We start from the raw sequence: 21,561 nt of genomic DNA on the forward strand, positions 1-21,561 counted from the left end.
ATGAAAATTTCCCGTTTAAAAAAAAATAATCATGGCTATCGTACCGTCCAAAATTATTTTATTAGTTTGCACAAACAATATATATATATATATTAATAAATGTAAAAAGAAAAAAAAGTTATATTTTGGAAGTTAGTTTTAATATAAAATTATAACAATGCGCCATCTAGTTTCAAAAACGTTCTGACGATGAAACAAGATATCTTTGGTCAAGGTTAATACGTGGTGACCAGAGATATGTGGGGAATAACACGGGACAGGTAAATGGGTTTTTTTCAAAGATTCATTTGTCAAAATTCCATTTAGCAACATTTGCTTTTCAAACTTCCCAATGCACGTGTTTGTCAAAATTCGATTTCACAATATTTATATTTCCAACTTCCCAACGAGCAACACATGCGCAAATTTCGCACTACTGCCTGTTTGTAGAGAGTGTCGCTATTTCATATTTTATTTTTGACTCGGTTTTCAGTCCCTTGACTACCTACAAGTCTGGTTTATTTTATGCGCGCATGATTTGGGCATCTAATACTCTGTGCCAAATTTCAACTCCTGACATGTACGCTTTCATGCCTCTAAGCTGGTAACACAGCAGGCAGTTCGATTTTATAAACAAGACATAGTCTTGTCAATAACAGATGCATTCTCTTCAGTATTCACTTTTAAGAATTAAAATTACATGAAAATAAATTTACATATATGTTGCACTTTTATCATCAATTCATAAAATTATTTATCATCTATTATCTATGAAACCTTAAAAATGTAATTAGATTATCAAATAAATAGCACAAGTGCAAAAATTTTTGATCCTGAAGATACTCAGAACCAAACATTTCCCCCAAAATTATTGCATACTAGCACACAAAATAAAACAATAATTTAGAATGAATTTATAATTACTATTATATAGTTTGGAAAATTTGAATTAAATCATATGAATAACAGAATAAACCTAATGTATAATTCACCACCGAACACTGAACATAAATTAACATAAAAACTTTTAAAAAGAACTCTTTAGGCAGGTGATGTTATGATAGAATAACAAATACAATTATAAACTTCATGTAATGTGCTGATGAATTAATAACAAAATAACAATATATAATATAGAAGTGCCTCATTAAAGGAAACAAAGCTCATAGAGTCAAGTTATTTCATTTTGTTTTTAAAATGTTATATTTTAGGTTAATCAAGAGAATAAAAGTAAAGTCATGGTCAATTCCACAAGTGACTATTTTTACCATGGATAATAATTAATTAATGGACTTTTTGACATCCAAAAATGCAAAATTCCTTTAATAGAATCTAAGTGGAAAAAATGTTTAAACACTTTAAAAAATAAATAAATAAATAACATCTTTGAGTACAATTTATAGTCTCATTTTTTTCTGACAATGTTTTTGACTTCTTTAATAAGCATGCTTCAAGTCTGTCAAAAGATTCTAAATGTTAATGTTCTATATTGAAATATCCACTTGTGGAATGATATATCTTCTAAGATTTTTAAAATATTGAAAATAATGTAGAGGTGTTATCTGCAAGTAGTAGTCGTTTGGGTAGCACGAATCACAAAATTCCCATAGGATAACATGTATGGGTAGCACGAATCACAAAAATTTTAAATCCCGTAGGATAACATGTATGGGTAGCACGAATCACAAAACTTTCTCGTACGATAACATGTATGGGTAGCACGAATCACAAAATTTTCTCGTACGATAACATGTATGAGTGGCACGAATCACAAAATTAGTTGATAATAATTTTTAGATCGCGAAATTTTTGACTTACCTTCTCGAGTAAATAACACACGCGTTTATAAGTTCGATATTAATTTAAGTGTTAGAAATTATTTTACTTTGTCGAGTAAATAATTTTTAGATCGCGAAATTTTTGACTTACCTTCTCGAGTAAATAACACACGCGTTTATAAGTTCGATATTAATTTAAGTGTTAGAAATTATTTTACTTTGTCGAGTAAATAATTTTTAGATCGCGAAATTTTTGACTTACCTTCTCGAGTAAATAACACACGCGTTTATAAGTTCGATATTAATTTAAGTGTTAGAAATTATTTTACTTTGTCGAGTAAATAATTTTTAGATCGCGAAATTTTCAGAGTAAGTTGGTTGACTTACTTTTGATATAATGTACAGATCACAAAATTGTTAAGTAAATAAATTTTCACCTTTTATAAATAATTTTTATTTATCAAGTATGGTAGAATTTATTTTATCTAGTCAACTTGCTAAGTGGAGCGCTAAACAAATTGACTAGGTAAAATAAATTTGTATTACAAAGAAATTTAAATCGCCTCGTCCCAGCGAAGACGTCTTCGTTCCACTCGATTGAGGATGGTTTCTTATCTACAAATAAATATTATTTGAGTACATATAGTAATTGCATACAAAACAATATTCGGATTCGTTTTGTGGCTCATCTGTAAGTTTTCTAAATAAATATATTATTTTAAAATAAGCACCCATCTGTAAGTTTTATCTAGAAAACATCTTTGTAAATTATTTTACTCACCATTAGCGGGCACGATTTTTTCTCGGAGAATACATTTAAAGAGCTAAACAGGAGAATAAAAATATTTTAAACAATGGTTGTCAGCGGTTTTAACTAAATAAATAAAAGTTAATTTACACAATGCTTCAAAATTATTGGTTTGAAGCCGATGCTCGAAAAGTTCTCGGCCACAACCGGGCCGCGTCCGGGTGATCCCAGGGATCTGGCGTATCCCCGGTATCTCCTGGCCACCGAGGAGGCACTATCTCCTCCTCGGCCCACCATTCCGCATAGCCGCCTGTTCGCTCGGCATCGGCACTTTTTATAGTTTTTTTTACTAATTTCAGCATGTCTCTCTTCACCCTCTTGTCTTCATTCTGTATATAAATGATCTTATTGTTTAAATTAATATAAATATTTTATCGCGTTGTGTGTATAGAAATAAATTATCTAACCGTCTTTCCTGCTGTAATTGTCGTAGTTATAAAATTCGAATTATATACTTCTCTCCACAAGTCACCCGCTATTTTTTTTCCCCCGCGGAAGGACTATTATTTCGGAATATTGAGATTTTTCAACTCTTTTTATAGCCTGCTCCACGCAGTTTCGATCAACTGTGTCTCTATTCTAAACATTTTATTTAAAATTATTTTTAATAAAAATAATAAAACGCTTACCATTATCAAGATGACTGTTGAGCTTACCATTGTCAAGATGAAATTCGGAGCTGTGAAACTCCTTGGTTTGCGCAATTATTTATACTCATTTTATTTTCCTTTAGGTTAATTTTTTATTGCGTTGTATATTAAATATTCTTCCTTGTACAATTTATCATTCTCGAACACGCTAAAGTTATTTCCGTAAACAAGATCTATGTTTCTCACGGGCTAAATTCTGGTATGTCAGATATTTATTTTTGTTAATAAGGTCTTCGCAACTGCTACAAAAATGAAAGGAAATTACCCTCCAAATAAGAAAGGCTTTGATGCCATGAACGAGTATTTGCAGGGAAAATGTCTAATGTTTTTAAAAAAAGGCGATATGTATTATTAGAAAGCGAGCTTTCAAAGGATAGTTGAAAATATTGTGCGTGGAAGAGAATGATATTACGCGAGTAATTTATGATGATCACTAGACAAACATTTCTTCCAAATTAAATTTATCTCTTAATTCTATTTTAACTAAGAGGCTTAAAGTTTGTTGACACAACCCAGTTAGATTTTTTCCCGATGAGGCTCCGCCGGGATCGAAAATTGTTAAAGGGTTTTCCGGGCGAGAGGGGCTCAGCTCGGGTTGAGAACTGCGGACTTCCTAGTTCTAACCGTCTACTGCAATACAACACAGCTAAGAATTTATTAAATAGAAAATGAATTTAATGCGAAACAGACTGCCAAAACCTAAAATTTCTGAAGATCGGGAGTCGAAAATTTGACTTAGATCTAAGCATGCATAATACAATAATAATGGTAAGGAGTTTAAATTATATAAGAATATTTAGACGAAAACATATAGAGCGTTTATTACAGAAAATGTTTTAGCTAACGATCATTTTTGTGTGTAGAAGAGAATGATATTACGTAAGTAATTTATATATATTTGTAAGAAAAAATTTCTTTCAAATTTACATTATAAATTCATCTCTTAACTAAGAGGGTTAAAGTTTGGTGACACAACTCTGTTAGATTTTTCCTCGATGAGGCTCCGTCGGGATCGAAAATTGTTAAAGAGTTTACGAAATTAGTTTTTCAGGACAAAAGTTTTACGAAATTAATTTGCCGACACAGTTTAGGGTTTTCCAGGCGAGGGGCTCCGTCTAGGTTGAGAGCTGCGGACTTCCTAGTTCTAGCCGGTATAAACTGGTTCCGTCTCCCGGCTTGCTATATATACTCAAGCCGTCTACTGCAATACAGCAACCAAGAAAACATGTTGTCGGTAAGAATTTATTATTAAATAGTATGTAATTTAGAAAACAGAGTGTCGGTAAAAAGAGAGCCAAAACAATTTTTACACTTTAAATGCTTTTATTATTTTTCATTGAATTACAGCATTGGTTATACGTTACAGTAAGTGGGCGCGCTAAATACAAACGGTGTTTAACAAAGTTTTGTACAAATTCGTCGTTATAGACTTTATCCGTTTCACTTAATTCGTTTAAACATTGGTTTCTATTCATTTTATATAGAAAATACAAACAAAAATAGCCGCAATTCGTCGAATATAAACTCTGATGAACGTTATTATTCCAGCAACAAGTTTTAGAATTGCGTGTTATAAAATTTATTATATTCTGTTTCGATGGCTTAATCCCATAACTATCGTAGTAAAAACAGATTTTTCCGTCAAAGAATACCGATATCCAGTGAGTTCCGGGTTTATTTCTTTCGTCTAAGTTAATTATATACGATTTATACTTAGCGATGCAAACAGGTAAATCATCCGATGCAAAAACTCCTCCAAAAGTTTCTCTTATTTTCGGATCGCTGGATGCGAGCCTCCACAGCGTGACGGTGTTCATTAGTAATCGACAAAAACAGTCCTCGAAGCATCGATTTCTAGAGTATTATTGTATTCGAGTAAACAAATAACGTTTACAGTTTCTAGTAATGCCGTTGCGAACTTAAATTCGATTGAGATGTTTCCTATTTGATTTATACTCTTATGTGATTCGGAGGCGGCTCGATCCTGTGTTAAGTCGAAACTGTAGAGAGTATATCCGTCTTTATACTCTTTGTAAGATATGTTAGTATATTTATGGTGATTAATACATCCTATATCTTCAAATAATGATATAAAATTCCTTCCATAGGCGTTGCCTCCATAATTCGGAGAATATGGTTGAGGCGGAAACATTTGGTTGTCTTTTAATAAACATATATAATTTAAATTGTAATTTTTAAAATTGAAAGGATTATATTTTACATTTCCATTAAATGCGGTATTAGAAACTAGTCCGATAGTCATTCTGTAAGGCAGCTGGCCGATTACGGCGTTTGAGATATTAGTAGATTGTATTCCGCTACTTAGGGTAAAAACTTTTACATCCGTTCTTCGAAACGGCATTTTTATGATGCCTGTTTGCAGCGCTTTTTCTATTCCAATTTGAACAGACGAACTAACGTCTACTTTATTAATTTTTAGAGACGCGTTTTTTATAATTATTTTATAATTATTGCTGGTAGACATTAGAGCAAAATCGTCTTTAGATCTTTCTAATTTAATTCTTAAATCAACGTTATTAATTAACAATTTAGGTTGATTAGACAAATCGATATGAAGCCTTCCGATTAAATCTATTAATTTACTTTGTTTAGCAATATTAAATCTTTTAGCCAATCCTTCATTATTATCGTCTAACGAGTCCATATATTGCGCAGTATCTTTATAAAATAATGCGCTCGTTAAAAAAGTTTCCTGCGCATCTTTTGAATAAAATAATAATGCTTCTAAAATAGATCGGTAGCAGTAATTAGTCTGCGAAATTATTTGTTTATCATTTAAAAACACGCTGCATTGAGAAAATAAACTATTTAAAAAATAATTAACAGGTGCGACCTTTTCTTCGGCAGAAACGTCCGTTCCGTCGTTTTTAATAATTTTTGCTTGAACGTGGAGATAAATCGAATGCAAGTCGATATAATTTTCGCCAGAACCGGATATGTAAAATTCTATCGGGGCACGGCTATCCGATATTGTTGCTACGGGATGAACAATAACTTCTGTAGTATTGTCGATGGCCAGTTGCGTCGAAACGGTGCTAAATAAGTCGAGCTCGCTTTTGGTGCAGGGGCAGGAATTCGGGTCCATTTTTCTTATTCCGAAAATATATCGTGTACTTTCCGTCTTTTATTCTGCGTCTGCTTCAGTCTCTTCGGTCGCTTTCGTTTTATACCCGATCCGCCTTGCACTTTTTTAACTACATCATCTTTAATTTCAGAGCCAATATCCTTTAGATGCGATTTTGCCGATTCTTTAAATGATTTCCCCGCAATTACGTCCGATCCAACACCCGACGCAAAATTTAATGCTTTGCGCCCCAGATACGATCCGATTCGGCCCAGAATCGGTACTGATTTTCTAAAAAGATCGGCGAAGAATCCATACCCTCGCTGAATTTGAGGCCCCGCAAAATAACCTCGTCCCGTCAAATGTTGCCTCAAATATAAATCGGGAGTCCATAACGTACCTCCTGCTTGATTACAGTAGTAATTTATACAAGCTTTTGGATCGAGCTTCATTTTGCACTTCTTAAAGACAAACTAATGCTAGATATTAAACTAACAGGTATTTATAACTGTTTAAAAGATAAAATTAATATTGTTTTTCCTCCGAAAAAGACTATCTCTTTTCCGCTCGCAGATCTCAGTTCGATTTCGATTGTTTCGATAAAATTTTTCCTAATAGGAAAATACAAAGGTTTGGAATAAACTTTGACTATCTGATCTTCTTTCGTGCCCATAACGGGTATAACTCTTAATAACGGCGCTGTTATATCTCCTACGTGATGAGAAGAAATAATATTCGAGTAAATAAAAATTTCCGAAATTCCTGCCGACATTTCGATGGGATAGCGACTTATATATTCGCCGGGTGGAAATTTTGTAGCCGTAAATCCGAGAAAATCTTTCAATTCATCTCCAAATTCTACAGAAATATTCCACGGAACTTTTAAAATAATTTTATTATTAGGCAGCAATGCCAGTTTTATATACTTAAAAATGCTAAGAAATTTTTCGGGAGACGAGTATAATCCGATAGGAATAAAGATTTTTTCGTCTTTATAAACTTTCTTAATTACTTCTCTCTTTCTATTTTTCTCCACTAAATTAAAATATTCGTTAGAGTAGTCCTGAGTCGACAGTCGAAAATTATGAGTCGAATTACCCCTTAATACAGTATCTTCGTTAGGTAAGTTTAGCATATAAAGTAATTTCGACGAATCCTTTACGGTGATAAATAACTCGTGCTCGTCTTTTATATTTATATCCACAGTTTGATTATTTTTATCGAAAATAAATTCTGCCAAATTAGAATTTGTTAGACTAACTATGTTCGAATTTATTATATCAAACAATTCAGTTTTATCGCCTTTAATAGAAATTAATGGAATCAAATATGATTTATCCGGCAAAGGCTCGTCTTCTTCTTTCACGCTTTCTTCGATCGTCACAATATACTGATTATTATGATTAGATATATTAAACCAGTTTCTCGGAATAATAGCTTCGGCAAGACCGACGGTCCAATTTCCGTGTAAATTAATAGGAGGACTCATTTTCACCGTGAAATGCGACTGCGTATTCCCCGGAAACAGGTCCATACTTGCATTACTTATCAGCGTCACGAAAAAATCTGATTGCATCATTTTGTTACCTTTTGTAATTCTTCGGTATAAAACCTTCCTTCTAGAATCTCGTTATTCGCATCTTTTAATACGTAAGTCGGAGGATGTGATAGAAATCGGTCGTGAATAACAAATATTTCCTTCGTCCAGCCCGGCAGATATCCGCGACTAAATGTTTTACGTATTTTCGAAATTCGAACTAAATCACCAATATTAAATTTAAATTTACTTTTCCTTTTTATACCGTACAGCCTATCAAAAATCGAACCGTAATGCAAAAGACTAACTTCAGATGGAGCCATCCCGATACTTCTATGAAAACTATTATTATATCCTTTTACAATATCGTTTAATTTATCGATATATTGATAAGAATTACGATAAGTAATTAATCTATATATTTTATTTCGTAAAGTTTTATTTAATCTCTCGACCACCGAAGCCTTAGTATCCGAATGGGTCGAATAGTGATTAATTTTATATTTTTTAAACAAATTTTTTACTAATCTATTATAAAATTCGGTTCCCTTATCGGTTTGCATATTTTTAGGAACATTGCGTTTAAAAATAATTTGAAACGCTTCGGCAACAGACTTAGGTTTTTTATCCTTTATTGGCACAACGTAACAATATTTACTAAATACATCAATTACTGTTAATAAATATTTTATACCGTTATTATATCTAGAAAATTGCTTTAACACAATTAAATCGGCTTGCCATAGGTCGTTAGGATAAAAAGCTTTAGTTTTTCTTCGCGAATATTTAACCCTTACAGGTTTATGCAACGAATAAACAGGTTGAGAAGACAGCCATTTTTCGACAGTAGATCTCGGAAATTTAGAAGCTTTAACTAGTTTACTCACTCCTCCAAACGATGCCGAAGATTTGGGGTTATAATATAACCGTCTCAGTAGTTTCTCCATTCCGGACTCTTCTTCCTCTTTTTCGACGACTTTTTCCACTGGTAAAATACTCTCGGAGAAATTGTAGAAAAAATTTCTTCGGGACTTTCGACTTGTATCGGTTGATATCGCGGCTTTTCGCCGATTTCGGGTAGAGTCGACAAACTTTTATTTCCTATCCACTCTCTAGGAAAATTTAGTTTTCTTACAGCTTCCCAAAACACGTTAAAACCGATAGGCGCAATAGATGTTTTTCGATTGCGAAACAAATGAGATAACAGATCAATTATGTGGCTTCGTGGTACTGGAGTGCCGCTAACTGTTAATTCACCTTTTGTATTCCATCCGTAGTCGTTTTGTCTCAGTTTATCGATTAAATGAGGAATGTATTTTTGATATAGCTGGGGTACAGATATAGTTATTTGTTTAATAAACGCATCCTCACCGTTATCGGAGGTAGGTGGTTTTTCTTCGGGTAGCTCCGGCGGTTTTTCATCGGGCACAACGGATACTCTGACAGGCTCCTTCGGCTTATGGACGGTTCTCTGATATCTCGAAATCAACTGACTTAATAATTTAACTTTACTATCGTCGGATAAATCGGTACTCTCGAGTAATTCTTCGATATTACTTCCAATTCTTATTTCGGGTTTAATTTGATATCCTGCCAGCAACTCGGGAGGGACCAGAGCCATTTGCTTCGCCATTAGATTCTTTTTCCTATTACTTTACCGATTAATCCTCCTGCCATAGACAATAACGGCGCCAGTAGAAGAGGAAGGAATCCACCCGATTGATTAATCAAAATTTTTTTCTTGATATTTAAAGGAACACGTTTTTCACTTAATTTCCTGATTACTTTTTTATATTTTCGTAATTTATGAACGTCAGCAGGTATATTTCCTCTCAGAAAATTATCGCATATTTCGCACAAAACTTTAACTTGGTCGGAAGTAGCCTCTTTCAATATCGCTCTTCGTTGAGAGGGAGTAGTTTTGGCTAAATGCGCCAACATGTGATAATTTTTCTTTACGTTCTTCATTTTATCGGTAAGTATACCCAATAAATACCTTGTTCGTCCGGAAAACACGAATCCCGCACCGAAAGTTTCTTGTCTGTTTTAGGATGAAAATCCAGCAGCAAATAACCAAAATCCTTTTCTGTCGCTTTTTTATATGCGTCCATAAAAAAATTACATTTTCCTGCGAAAGCTTGACGTCCCAAACAGCTTACTTGACTTTCGTCTCGATTATTTTTAAACAAAATCAAATAATGCGTATTTAAAGTAATATCTCTCATAATTCTATTTTTCGGAAACAGATTTTGCATTATCAGGATCACGCTTACATTATAATGGTGAGACTCTGTTGTGAACAGAAACGCAGTTTTTGAACTGAGTTCGTGCATCAAATCATCGATTACTACTAAATCCCATCCTTGCACAGATTCAGGTAGGCCGTACATAAATGTAATACCTTTTTCATCTCGAAAAAACGGTAAGTATACAGAATAACACCATAAAACTTTCTTTAACTGTTTTTCATAAATTTTACAACGAATAATTTTTCTTACTAACGTAGTCTTTCCACATTGCGACGGTCCGGCGATTATGCAGTTACTCGGGTGCTTAAAATACATGTCAATCGATTTTACTGACTTTAGCAAATTTATAATGTTTCAATCCGCAATTTATCTCTCTAAATATTAATATATTCTTTTTATTCTTTTCAACGTAAACTTCTCTCATAACATCCGAACAATCTTCGAACGAATAATATAATTTATTACTAACGTCGTTAATTCTTCCGTCTTCATCAACAATTACAAAACCGAACTTTCCATCTTCCTTCCATATATCTCCGTTAACTTTAAAATAACGCAAAACAACGGGAAAATTATCGGGAATATCGAGTGAAAAATTATTTACCGCAGCTATACAGGCGTCCAGAGACTTGTACAACCGAGGAGAAACAGAATAATTTCTGTCGCTGTCGTAGGTAAAAATAAAGCCGTATGCTTCCATGTTCGATCCTGGCATTAAAATAAATTCTAACGTATGTTAAAAATTTATATATGTCGACAATCAACCAATCACATTTTATAGTAAGTATGTCAAAAGGTATTTGTAATACATTATGAAACCGGAGGTTCTCTGGGACGCAGGCAGGCTTCAAACCAATAATTTTGAAGCATTGTGTAAATTAACTTTTATTTATTTAGTTAAAACCGGTGACAACCATTGTTTAAAATATTTTTATTCTCCTGTTTAGCTCTTTAAATGTATTCTCCGAGAAAAAATCATGCCTGCTAATGGTGAGTAAAATAATTTACAAAGATGTTTTCTAGATAAAACTTACAGATGGGTGCTTATTTTAAAATAATATATTTATTTAGAAAACTTACAGATGAGCCACAAAACGAATCCGAATATTGTTTTGTATGCAATTACTATATGTACTCAAATAATATTTATTTGTAGATAAGAAACCATCCTCAATCGAGTGGAACGAAGACGTCTTCGCTGGGACGAGGCGATTTAAATTTCTTTGTAATACAAATTTATTTTACCTAGTCAATTTGTTTAGCGCTCCACTTAGCAAGTTGACTAGATAAAATAAATTCTACCAACTTACTTGATAAATAAAAAATTATTTATAAAAGGTGAAAATTTATTTACTTAACAATTTTGTGATCCGTACATTATATCAAAAGTAGGTCAACCAACTTACTCTGAAAATTTCGCGATCTAAAAATTATTTACTCGACAAAGTAAAATAATTTCTAACACTTAAATTAATATCGAACTTATAAACGCGTGTGTTATTTACTAAGTCAAAAATTTCGCGATCTAAAAATTATTTACTCGACAAAGTAAAATAATTTCTAACACTTAAATTAATATCGACTTAAAACGGTGTGTATTATACATAAGTCAAAAATTTCGCGATCTAAAAATTATTTACTCGACAAAGTAAAATAATTTCTAACACTTAAATTTATTTACTCAACAAGGTAAGTCAATCTGAAAAATTTCGCGTCAATCTAAAAATTATTTACTCGACAAAGTAAAATAATTTCTAACACTTAAATTTATTTACTCAACAAGGTAAGTCAATCTGAAAAATTTCGCGATCTAAAAATTATTTACTCGACAAAGTAAAATAATTTCTAACACTTAAATTTATTTACTCAACAAGGTAAGTCAATCTGAAAAATTATTTACTCGACAAAGTAAAATAATTTCTAACACTTAAATTTATTTACTCAACAAGGTAAGTCAATCTGAAAAATTATTTACTCAACAAAGTAAAATAATTTCTAACACTTAAATTTATTTACTCAACAAGGTAAGTCAATCTGAAAAATTTCGCGATCTAAAAATTATTTACTCGACAAAGTAAAATAATTTCTAACACTTAAATTTATTTACTCAACAAGGTAAGTCAAAAATTTCGCGATCTAAAAATTATTTACTCGACAAAGTAAAATAATTTCTAACACATTAAATCTGTGTGTTATTTACTCGAGAAGGTAAGTCAAAAATTTCGCGTCGAATCTAAAAATTATTTACTCGGCAAAGTAAAATAATTTCTAACACACTTAAATCGTGTGTGTTATTTACTCGAGAAGGTAAGTCAAAAATTTCGCGATCTAAAAATTATTATCAACTAATTTTGTGATTCGTGCCACTCATACATGTTATCGTACGAGAAAATTTTGTGATTCGTGCTACCCATACATGTTATCGTACGAGAAAGTTTTGTGATTCGTGCTACCCATACATGTTATCCTACGGGATTTAAAATTTTTGTGATTCGTGCTACCCATACATGTTATCCTATGGGAATTTTGTGATTCGTGCTACCCAAACGACTACTACTTCTGCAGTTGTGTATTTTCTAAGTTTTGGGACATATGATTATGTTGTGATTTCCTACTTATAAAATTATATCTTTTGGGTCCCTAGTAGAGAGTTGTTATTCAGGTTTTAATCTTATAACAATATGGAATGCAACCGAAGTATACAGTAAATAATACATGAATGGGCACATCTTGTATTTTCTGCATCAAACTCTTCATTTTACACATCACATTGATCAAAATAACAATCAAGAGATTTTATAGCATTGCCTTCAAACAGAATGCAGTTGTGTATGCAAAAGAACATTCTGGAGACGCAGCAGCATAAAAATTCATAGTGTATCCAAAGTAAATTTGCAAGTTGCAAGTTGAGAGCAAGCACAACACTCTTAAGGTTATCAAGAAAAAAAAGTGAAGCAAAGAAGTTGTCAGGAGAAGGGAACAAGATCGATCAACGAAGAATTTGAAGAAAGTTCTACAGTGGATTTGTGAGCAGTGAGAGAAAAATAACAGTCTCCCCAGATGGATGATGATCAAAGCAAGAGAAATCTTTACCCAGTTAGATAAAAGTGATAAACAAAACAGTGTTCAGAGCTAGCAGAGGGTGGCTAGAAAAATTCATTAGACAAATACAGTAAAACTGTAATAAGAATATGGTTATGGTAGTAATGCTGCTGTGTAGGAGTGTTCCTTTTTATTTAATAGGGGAAAAAAGTTCTTATGAATTACCTGCAGTTTTTATTATTTGGGAAAGAGTATGGGAAGGAACAATGGAGGTGGTGATGGAAAAATGGGATCACATTTCCACCTTTTATTATTACTAGTTTCAATATGAAATTCTGCAAGAATAGAATAGATGCCAGGGGCTAAGTATATTCTGTCCAATAGATTCCTAGGCATCTATAAGAGGATTTACAGTATATCAATATAATAATGGATTTCGAATAATTGTAATTTTATAATTTCTGCTGCTAATCAATTTTATTATTGTAAATATTGAATTTGTAATTTGTAACATTTAAATTTCATACTAATTATTATTATTGTTGTAATCTATTTTTGTTTTTTAGTCAGAAAATCCAGTATTGGTATTTATAATTCAATAAAGGTTTTGATATTTTACAAACTCTGGTACAAGAGTTCATTTTTTTAAACATTTTAGACCTTGCAAGTTTGTTACTTGAACATGGACTTGAACTCATAGCTTGCATGCATGGACTTGCTCCATAGCTTTAAAAGGTAAAACAAAAACTTCCTGATTTATAGATAAACTTCCTATAAACATGTACAATCAGGCCTTCATATTCATGGAATCTGAATTCACAAATTTTGGTTTTCATGATGTGACAGTTGTAAAATTTATCATATTAATAATTTGCCTCTCACTGCATTCACCCTTGATGATGGTGAACAAGATCAGCTCAATGAGTGAGATGACGAGACAACTGGCTCAAATTGCATGCAGTTTTGTATATTGTAATAATATTAGTCATTGCTAGAGAGCACTATAAAGTAGAGAAAAATCTGTAAATTTAAATTTCTCAAAAAATAAAATTAAAAAATTTCAAAATCATTACTGCAAAACAAGTTGTCAAAATGTTCAAAGGACAAAAATAATAATCTGAATACTGATGAACTCCCATAAATGTACTTTAAAATTGTATGAATTATAGGGAATTCTTAGTTTGAAATTCAAGGGACAAAAAAATCACAACTTCAAACCATCTGAGATTTACATACATCTGTACACTATGCCAAATACCATGTAAATGATATAATTTATTAAGCAAACAGATTATTATTTTCATTAATTAATAATCTAAATATATAAAATTACCTGTACTGACTGAGTAATTGACTAATTGATTCATCATCACCCAGAGCAAACTGCTGAACCTAAAGAGGTGAAATCTGGTATACAGAGTATGTCATGAAAACGCACACTATTTTTCAAAATTCCCCCGTGGGAGAGAGAGGATTAAGGCTTAACCTGAAGAACGGCTTCTATTGTGCTATTTTAGATGCAATTTTTTATTTTCAACTACGTTTAGTCTTCATTGAGTACTTAGGTGTATTAAATTGATAACATTTCAGACATTGTTATCAATATTTTTATGTATTTTGATTTTTTAACCAAATGTTCGAACCATTTTAAATTCAAATTTGTTATTGTATATTGGTTTGATTAGAGAATGATTGTAAACGTTCCAGAAAATTGATCAAATTGAAAACAGTTTGTTTGATTCTCAGCAATTCTCAACATTCTCAGCAGTAGATGCTATATAACAATTACTATGGTTGTTGAAATACTGAATATAAATGGCATATTCATGCAAAATCTGTGCGGGCGAAGTCACAGGTAACAACTAGTAATAATATAAATATGAATTCCTCAAAATGTAGCACAAATTATTTTAAAAGTGGCCCAAACAGTAGTAAGTTGCCCAAATGTAGGAACCTACAGCACTACAAATATCTCAATTCTCTACACATAATCCAAACTTGCAATCCCAAAAACCAAGCATATTTTATGAGATAAGTGAAAAAAATAGTAGTTTGTGGGTAAGGTGACACCCAAAAACATTAATGTAAAAACAAAGCCATATCGACCAGATTGGAGTTGTTCTTGATCTACTGTTCTTTTATAGCACCCACAGACAGCATTAATTCTTTTTTTGGCCTGTCGCATAAAATATGAATAAATATATCAATTTCCTAGCTTAAGAAAATGCAGCAAAAATTCAATCATTATTTTTAAGTGAAAACTTTTTCCGCAATGAATTTAGTAAAAATTAAAACAAGAAACTGGCTAACAGACACATCAAAACTAATTTAAAACTAGTAGTGACTAATATTTATCCAAATATTTCTGATATATTACATTTACATCAATTTCATAAGCCAAATTAAGTATACCTATGCTAATTTTTAATTATATATAAGTAAATAATTGTGATTTACTGGCATTTTTTCCCCTCTTTTTTCTTGTATGTGACCCACATCAGTTCAAAAGTTTTGAAATGCAGTCCTTACACAGAAAAAGATTGCCTATCCTTGTCTTATAGTATGGAGGCACTTTGATCTAACAAACGAGTAAACGTAAGCATATCACACTTCAGACAGAATTTTCACTTCAAATATCAAAGTAGCTGCATTGTAAATCTCTATATCCCTGGCTTGGACAAACATAGTGGGGATACTATAGATTACCACCTATGGAATTTCAGGAGTTTGAGTATATATCTGAACTGCGGGGACCAAGACAAGTTCAACGATACCCTACTTTTGCACCGAAGACGAAAAATAAGAAAGTTATCATACTTTTTTAATGCTTTGATGCAGACGGCACTGTAGTTGCTAGTGCTGCCATCTAACGGTAAAGTCTGCAAACAAATTAAAAATAAGGACTCTGAAAGGCAAGAAATTGCATGAACAGCCGAACGCAACTTCCCTTTTTTTTCCTCTTGTTCAAGAACTACTGTGAATCAATAACTAGTGACGTTAAACAATCAGCGGCCTGCTGGCGGCTCCCCTCCTGGGGGGAGTCCGTCGGAAGCACAAACAGTTGAACGCCAGTTCCTTTTTTTCTTTTTGTTCAAGCATCGTGACTCCCAATCGTAATAGTGCGGTCGGCTCGTAGTACTAGCTGACCGCGAGCAATAGCGAGAGTGAGGAGCCGTAGCCCCCCGAGGTTGACGAGCGCAAGGGTGTGCAAAAAAGGACTTAACTCAAACTGTAGACTATCAGTGGGCTCGTGGATCAACATCTGCCTTTGTTGAAGATATATATGGCCATCTTGCCGAACTGCCTGTTAAACACGCAATAGGCTTAGCGGAAAGAGCGACGCAACTCCCAATCATCGCGCGATCGCCGAAAAAGTATGATAACTTTCTTATTTTTTGCCTCCAGCCCAAAAGTAGGGTACCGTTGAACTCGTCTCGGTCCTCTGAGTTCAAATATATACACTCAAAGTCCTGAAATTCCATAGGTGGTAATCTATAGTACACCCCGTACAGTTATGAACTAATGGGACTTTGAACTATCCGAGTTTGAATTAACAAGGATTTCCTGTATTTATAAAAAAAATGCCAGCAGTAGAAGTGCTCTCTATTAGCAACCATTCTGGAAGCAACAATGCTTTTTGCTGCCTCAGCAAAAATCAGCTTTGCTGTAGGTACTAGTTACCATCACATGAGCACTAGAGAACATTTTCACACTTGCAGTGAGCATCATGCAATTAGGACTACTTGTATGTTGTATGATTATGGTAAATATCCTGATGCATGTCTTGTTCTTAATTATATGATAAAATCCTATACACCACATACAGCCTGCAAGCATTTTGCTACCACAATTAATGGAAATCATGAGACAGTTTCAATGTTAATCAAGACTTTTGCTACAATTTTTAGCCTCACTTGACATGTCTGTCTGTGGAAATACCATATGAACACACACACACTGTTATAACAGTATACTCAAACCTGTTTTTGTGTGGTCATTTTTTGTGCAATTTTTTATATGTGCAATGTGTTTTGTGCAATATACCAATTTGATTGAAATTCATATACTGCACACAAAAAATCACACAAAACAAATTGCAACAAATAAAAAAATCGCACAAAAACAGGTTTGAGTGTACTCTTCTCTAACAATGATAATCACATTCAACACCAAGTTTATAGTAGTAATAAAAAAACAGTCTTTCAATATTACTTTAGTTTAATTTAAACAAAAAATAGGTACATAAGTACTCTCAACATTGCATAAAAATCATCCTTAGCCAGAACAGAAGATAATTATAACTCTGAATGAGACAATTGGGACTTTACCAGAGCTGTAGACCATACATACAGGAACAAAACAGTCACGAGAACCATACCATGCAACCCTTTGTGAGATTCAGTCCTCCAAAATCAGATCTCTGCTAAGACTATTGCATTTAACTATTTAGCCCACGGGACTATGCCTACTTTGAGTGACTGATTTGGCTGTTCATGAAGTACTTGATGTTATATAGTTTTAGGGGGTTGTGGGGCTCATCCCACGCGAAGCTCTGGGGTATGCAGAATAGGCAAGAGTACCAGTACGTGATAAAAACTGACCCTGGAAGCACATCTCTTGCAAAGGGTCGCTGATAGAGGTACAGTTCCCTTTGACTTTTTTTGTTCCCATGAGTATGTTCCACAGATCTGTTAAGGTCCCAAACGCTATCATTCAGTGCTTGAATTGAATCCTTTTATAATAAAATAGTACAAGTTATATTAACTTATTAGTTGGTCTTCTCATCTCTCTTATATCTTTAGTTTAAGTCTTACATTATAAATTCATACTTTAAAACAAATTTATATTTACCTGGATTAACCCTAGAATTACTTGAATCGTTATTTGACGCGTTATTAACTATTGGAGGGGGATTTTCGACTTCGTTCGTTTCTTCTTCAGATTCCATTTCCTCTTCGCTCGCTTCAGATTCCTCATCTAATTCTTCCAGCAATAATAAAGATAATAGTGCAGTCGCCACTTTTTCTATCATTTAATTTCGACAACTATCATCAATATATATTCTTTCTCCTCATACAACAAAAACAAGCACCGTACAATGAACGTAATCCTATGAAATACCCCAAGCGATAAAAAAAGAAAAGTATTTTTAAGGTGTCGAAATTTTTAAGGACACATCAAAGTAAATATTTTGGCATCAATTATTTCATATGTCGTTAATTAACACCGATAGTCGTGTAATCAAATTAAATTCAAGGCATATTAAAAAAAGAAATTTAAACAAATAATAATTATTTCAAAGGATGTCATAGTTAAAACATTACTTCAAACTTTAAATATTGTGCAGGATAATAATATATACTGTATGCCACAAAAGCATCGTTAATGGGATATGATGTTGAAAGTATTGATACTTGGCATATTCATGTGTCACATACCGGGAATCCGAAATGAGGAAATGTCGGTAGAAAAGTATTGGATCAATCGTTTTCTTCAATAATTTTCGTCACAGGAATGGTTTACCGACAAAATTGGGTTTTTTTTTTTTTTTTTTATTTGTGGTTTAAGGCCCTTTACCACTCAAAAAGAGTATAAAAAGGCCCGACAAAATTGGGTTATTGTAATATATGTAAGAGTAAATCTTTTCCATAAATTTTCTAAAAACAAACGGATTTTAAATTTTAAGATACTCGCGCTCCAATACGATAATATTTGCATAAAAGGCCGTGTTCTGTATTTCTTTTTTCCATATTATTTTTTTTTTTATACTGTTTTTGCTTTGTAGACACTACGAAAACTTTTTAATCATACGTATCATGAGTTCGGGTTATTTATTTATTTTATTATTATTATTATTATTTTAAAACGTTCCTTCCTGTGGGCACTAAGAGGACCTCTATTAGCAAGCCCATTATGGGTTCGACTAGGTCCACAATGGGGCGGCCGGGTAGTGAGGGACGAGACCCGACATATTCGGACGAACCATCCCCCGAAAAATTTCTAGGGATTTATCGACCAGTCTGGATTCAAACCTGGGTCCTCCAGAGCGGTAGGCTGCCACCTTGACTGCTCGGCCATCCGGCCGTCCATGCATTCGGGTGGTGAGGAATAAGCTAGACATTTTCATATAGTTAGATTAGGCCAGCGTTTCTCAACGTGGGGGTCGCGAAACAATAATGAAATCATTTTATGAGAAAAAATCGTTTATTATAAACTTATAAACATTTTACTTACAGTAAGTACACATGTAAAGAAAAGAAATTAATGTGATGGTCGCATTTGTTTTTTATTTAAAATTTTCTCCTTACGTGGATCTACGTTAAAAACACACAAAAGCAAATTGTTTTCGAGTGATAAAAGACAATACCTATATTTAGTTTTTAGCGCAACCATAGACGAAAAACCCTTTTCACAGAGGTATGACGTGGGGAAAGGGATTAATATTTTCAATACTTCTGTGACTAACGTTCCATATTCATGTCGACCAGCAAGCCAAAACGTATTTAAATCTTCAGATGTAAATTGCAGTTGTAGCGTTTTGTCGGCAGACATTTCGATGAGCTGGTCGTGAATCTCAACTGGTAACTTAGCAGCGGCAACAACATTTTCACTAAACGGATTCAGTAGCCATCTCTTCGAGAAATTGTTTTTATCCACTTGGAAATACTCCGTCAACTGAGTTTTTAGCTCACGCGAATGCATCTTCATGAAATCCAAACTGCAGTGAATAATAGTGTCTTGTTCATTCAAATTTTTCTCAATATAATCCGAAGTGAGTGGGAACATATCCAAATTTTTGCTTTGAAGGCGAATAATCCAGATATCAAGCTTCTTAATGAACACATGAACTTTGTCTGTCATTAATAAAATGTTTTTATCACGTCCTTGTAAATTCACATTCAAGTCATTTAAATGCGAGAATACATCAGCTAAGTAAACCAATAACAACATACACTCATTATTCTGTAAAAACAATGAGAATGGCGTTTGTTTATCCTGGAAAAATATTAATTCATCTCGCAATTCCATACCCGGGTTAACACTTTCCCTCGCGATAACCATCTAACTTCTGTACGGAAAAGAAGAGATTGTTTATTTTCGCCCATTTCATCGCATAGTTTAGCAAACATGCCTGTTCTGTAACGATCGGCTTTTAATAAAATTAACCAATTTTACAAAGAATTTGATTGAGATTTTCCGGCATATTTTTTGTGACAAGAGCATGTCTGTGAAGGAAGCAGTGCGTCCATTCCGCCCTTGGTATAAGACGATCTCTTAATATTTTCATTAATCCACTGTTATTTCCTGTTATCGCCTTTGCACCATCACTACATACCGCAATACATTTTGTCCAATCTATGTTAGTATAGTTTCTCGTAGCTTCATAAAAACATCAAAAAGACATTGTCCTGTTGCATGACCCAGTACTGTTTTGCAAAACAACATATTTTCTTTGATTGATGTGTCCCTATCGCATTCATATCTCACAAAACATATGAACTGAGACACATTTACTACATCTGTTGATTCATCAAATTAAATACTAAAAAATTCACTCGAACTCACTGTTGAATTATCTGATCGCGAACATCGGCAGCCATGTCATCGATTCGCCTCGATATTGTGTCGTTAAAAAGCGGAATGTTTTTCAATTTTTTTGCTTCTTCCACACCTATTAAAACACTGACCATATCAATTGAAGTAGGCAATATGAGGCTTTCGGTGATTGTATGGGGTTTGGACATCTTAGCTACTCTTAACGCTACGAGATAAGACACCTTTATCAGTATGGCTTAACTTAGAAATAGGAGTTTGTTGATTTCTCAAGGTATGTAATTTTCTTCCGAAAAATTCCAAGGGTTTGTTTTTATGAGCCGGATGTTTAGTTTCCAAGTGTCGAACTAATTTTGATGGCTTCATGCTTTCATCGGAGAGAACTTGAGAGCAAACCACGCACTGTGGCTTTCCATCCAATGAAGTGAAACCATAATTTAAATAACTGTCATTGTACAATCTTGTCTTTTTACCAACCGATTCACTGGATGTAGATGACTCACTTCGTTTTTTACAGGTTTATCCATTTCGCATTAGAAATTTGAAAAAAACAATTCAGTTTCACGGTTGACCGCACACTAAAATAAAAGCACCAGACGCACGCTTCGCATTCGAAACTTAACCGAAGTGGTGCAATCGCCAGCGCTTCTTTTATACTAGTGACAGAAGGACTTGTTAAAACGCATCCATATGCATGTTCAAACATGCTCTCACTGCAAGTACAGTAGAGAGTCGAAAATCGGAATTAAGCGGCCGGATGGCTGAGCGGTCAAGGTGGCAGCCTACCGCTCTGGGGGACCCGGGATCGAATCCGAACGGGTCGAAAAATCCCCAGGAATTTTTCGGGGGGGGGGTGGTCCGTTAGGATATGTCGAGCCC

At 33.5% G+C, this 21,561-nt stretch overlaps 1 protein-coding gene and 2 long non-coding RNA genes across 3 annotated transcripts in view; 1 reads left to right on the forward strand and 2 right to left on the reverse strand.

Moving 5' to 3' along the window:
- The window catches only part of LOC136975143 (repetitive organellar protein-like), a 41,940-nt gene extending 23,696 nt beyond the window's left edge, over positions 1-18,244 (reverse strand). Inside the window, exon 1 of the mRNA XM_067270168.1 lies at positions 17,980-18,244. Within this exon, the coding sequence (XP_067126269.1) occupies positions 17,980-18,160 (181 nt within the window). The 5' untranslated portion in view covers positions 18,161-18,244. The remainder of the gene's footprint in view (positions 1-17,979) is intronic.
- LOC136975139 (uncharacterized) lies at positions 2,460-3,008 on the reverse strand. The gene is made up of 2 exons (XR_010880749.1): positions 2,656-3,008; positions 2,460-2,581 (listed from the first exon to the last, which is right to left on the reverse strand). It is a non-coding gene; the product is annotated as an uncharacterized lncRNA (long non-coding RNA).
- LOC136975140 (uncharacterized) lies at positions 2,575-11,403 on the forward strand. The gene is made up of 3 exons (XR_010880750.1): positions 2,575-2,660; positions 10,931-11,076; positions 11,243-11,403. It is a non-coding gene; the product is annotated as an uncharacterized lncRNA (long non-coding RNA).
- Positions 18,245-21,561: the final 3,317 nt, after the last annotated feature.

Source organism: Centruroides vittatus, unplaced genomic scaffold, assembly GCF_030686945.1.
Source record: "Centruroides vittatus isolate TY-2023 unplaced genomic scaffold, ASM3068694v2 contig_364, whole genome shotgun sequence".
Taxonomy (NCBI): Eukaryota; Metazoa; Arthropoda; class Arachnida; order Scorpiones; family Buthidae; genus Centruroides; species Centruroides vittatus.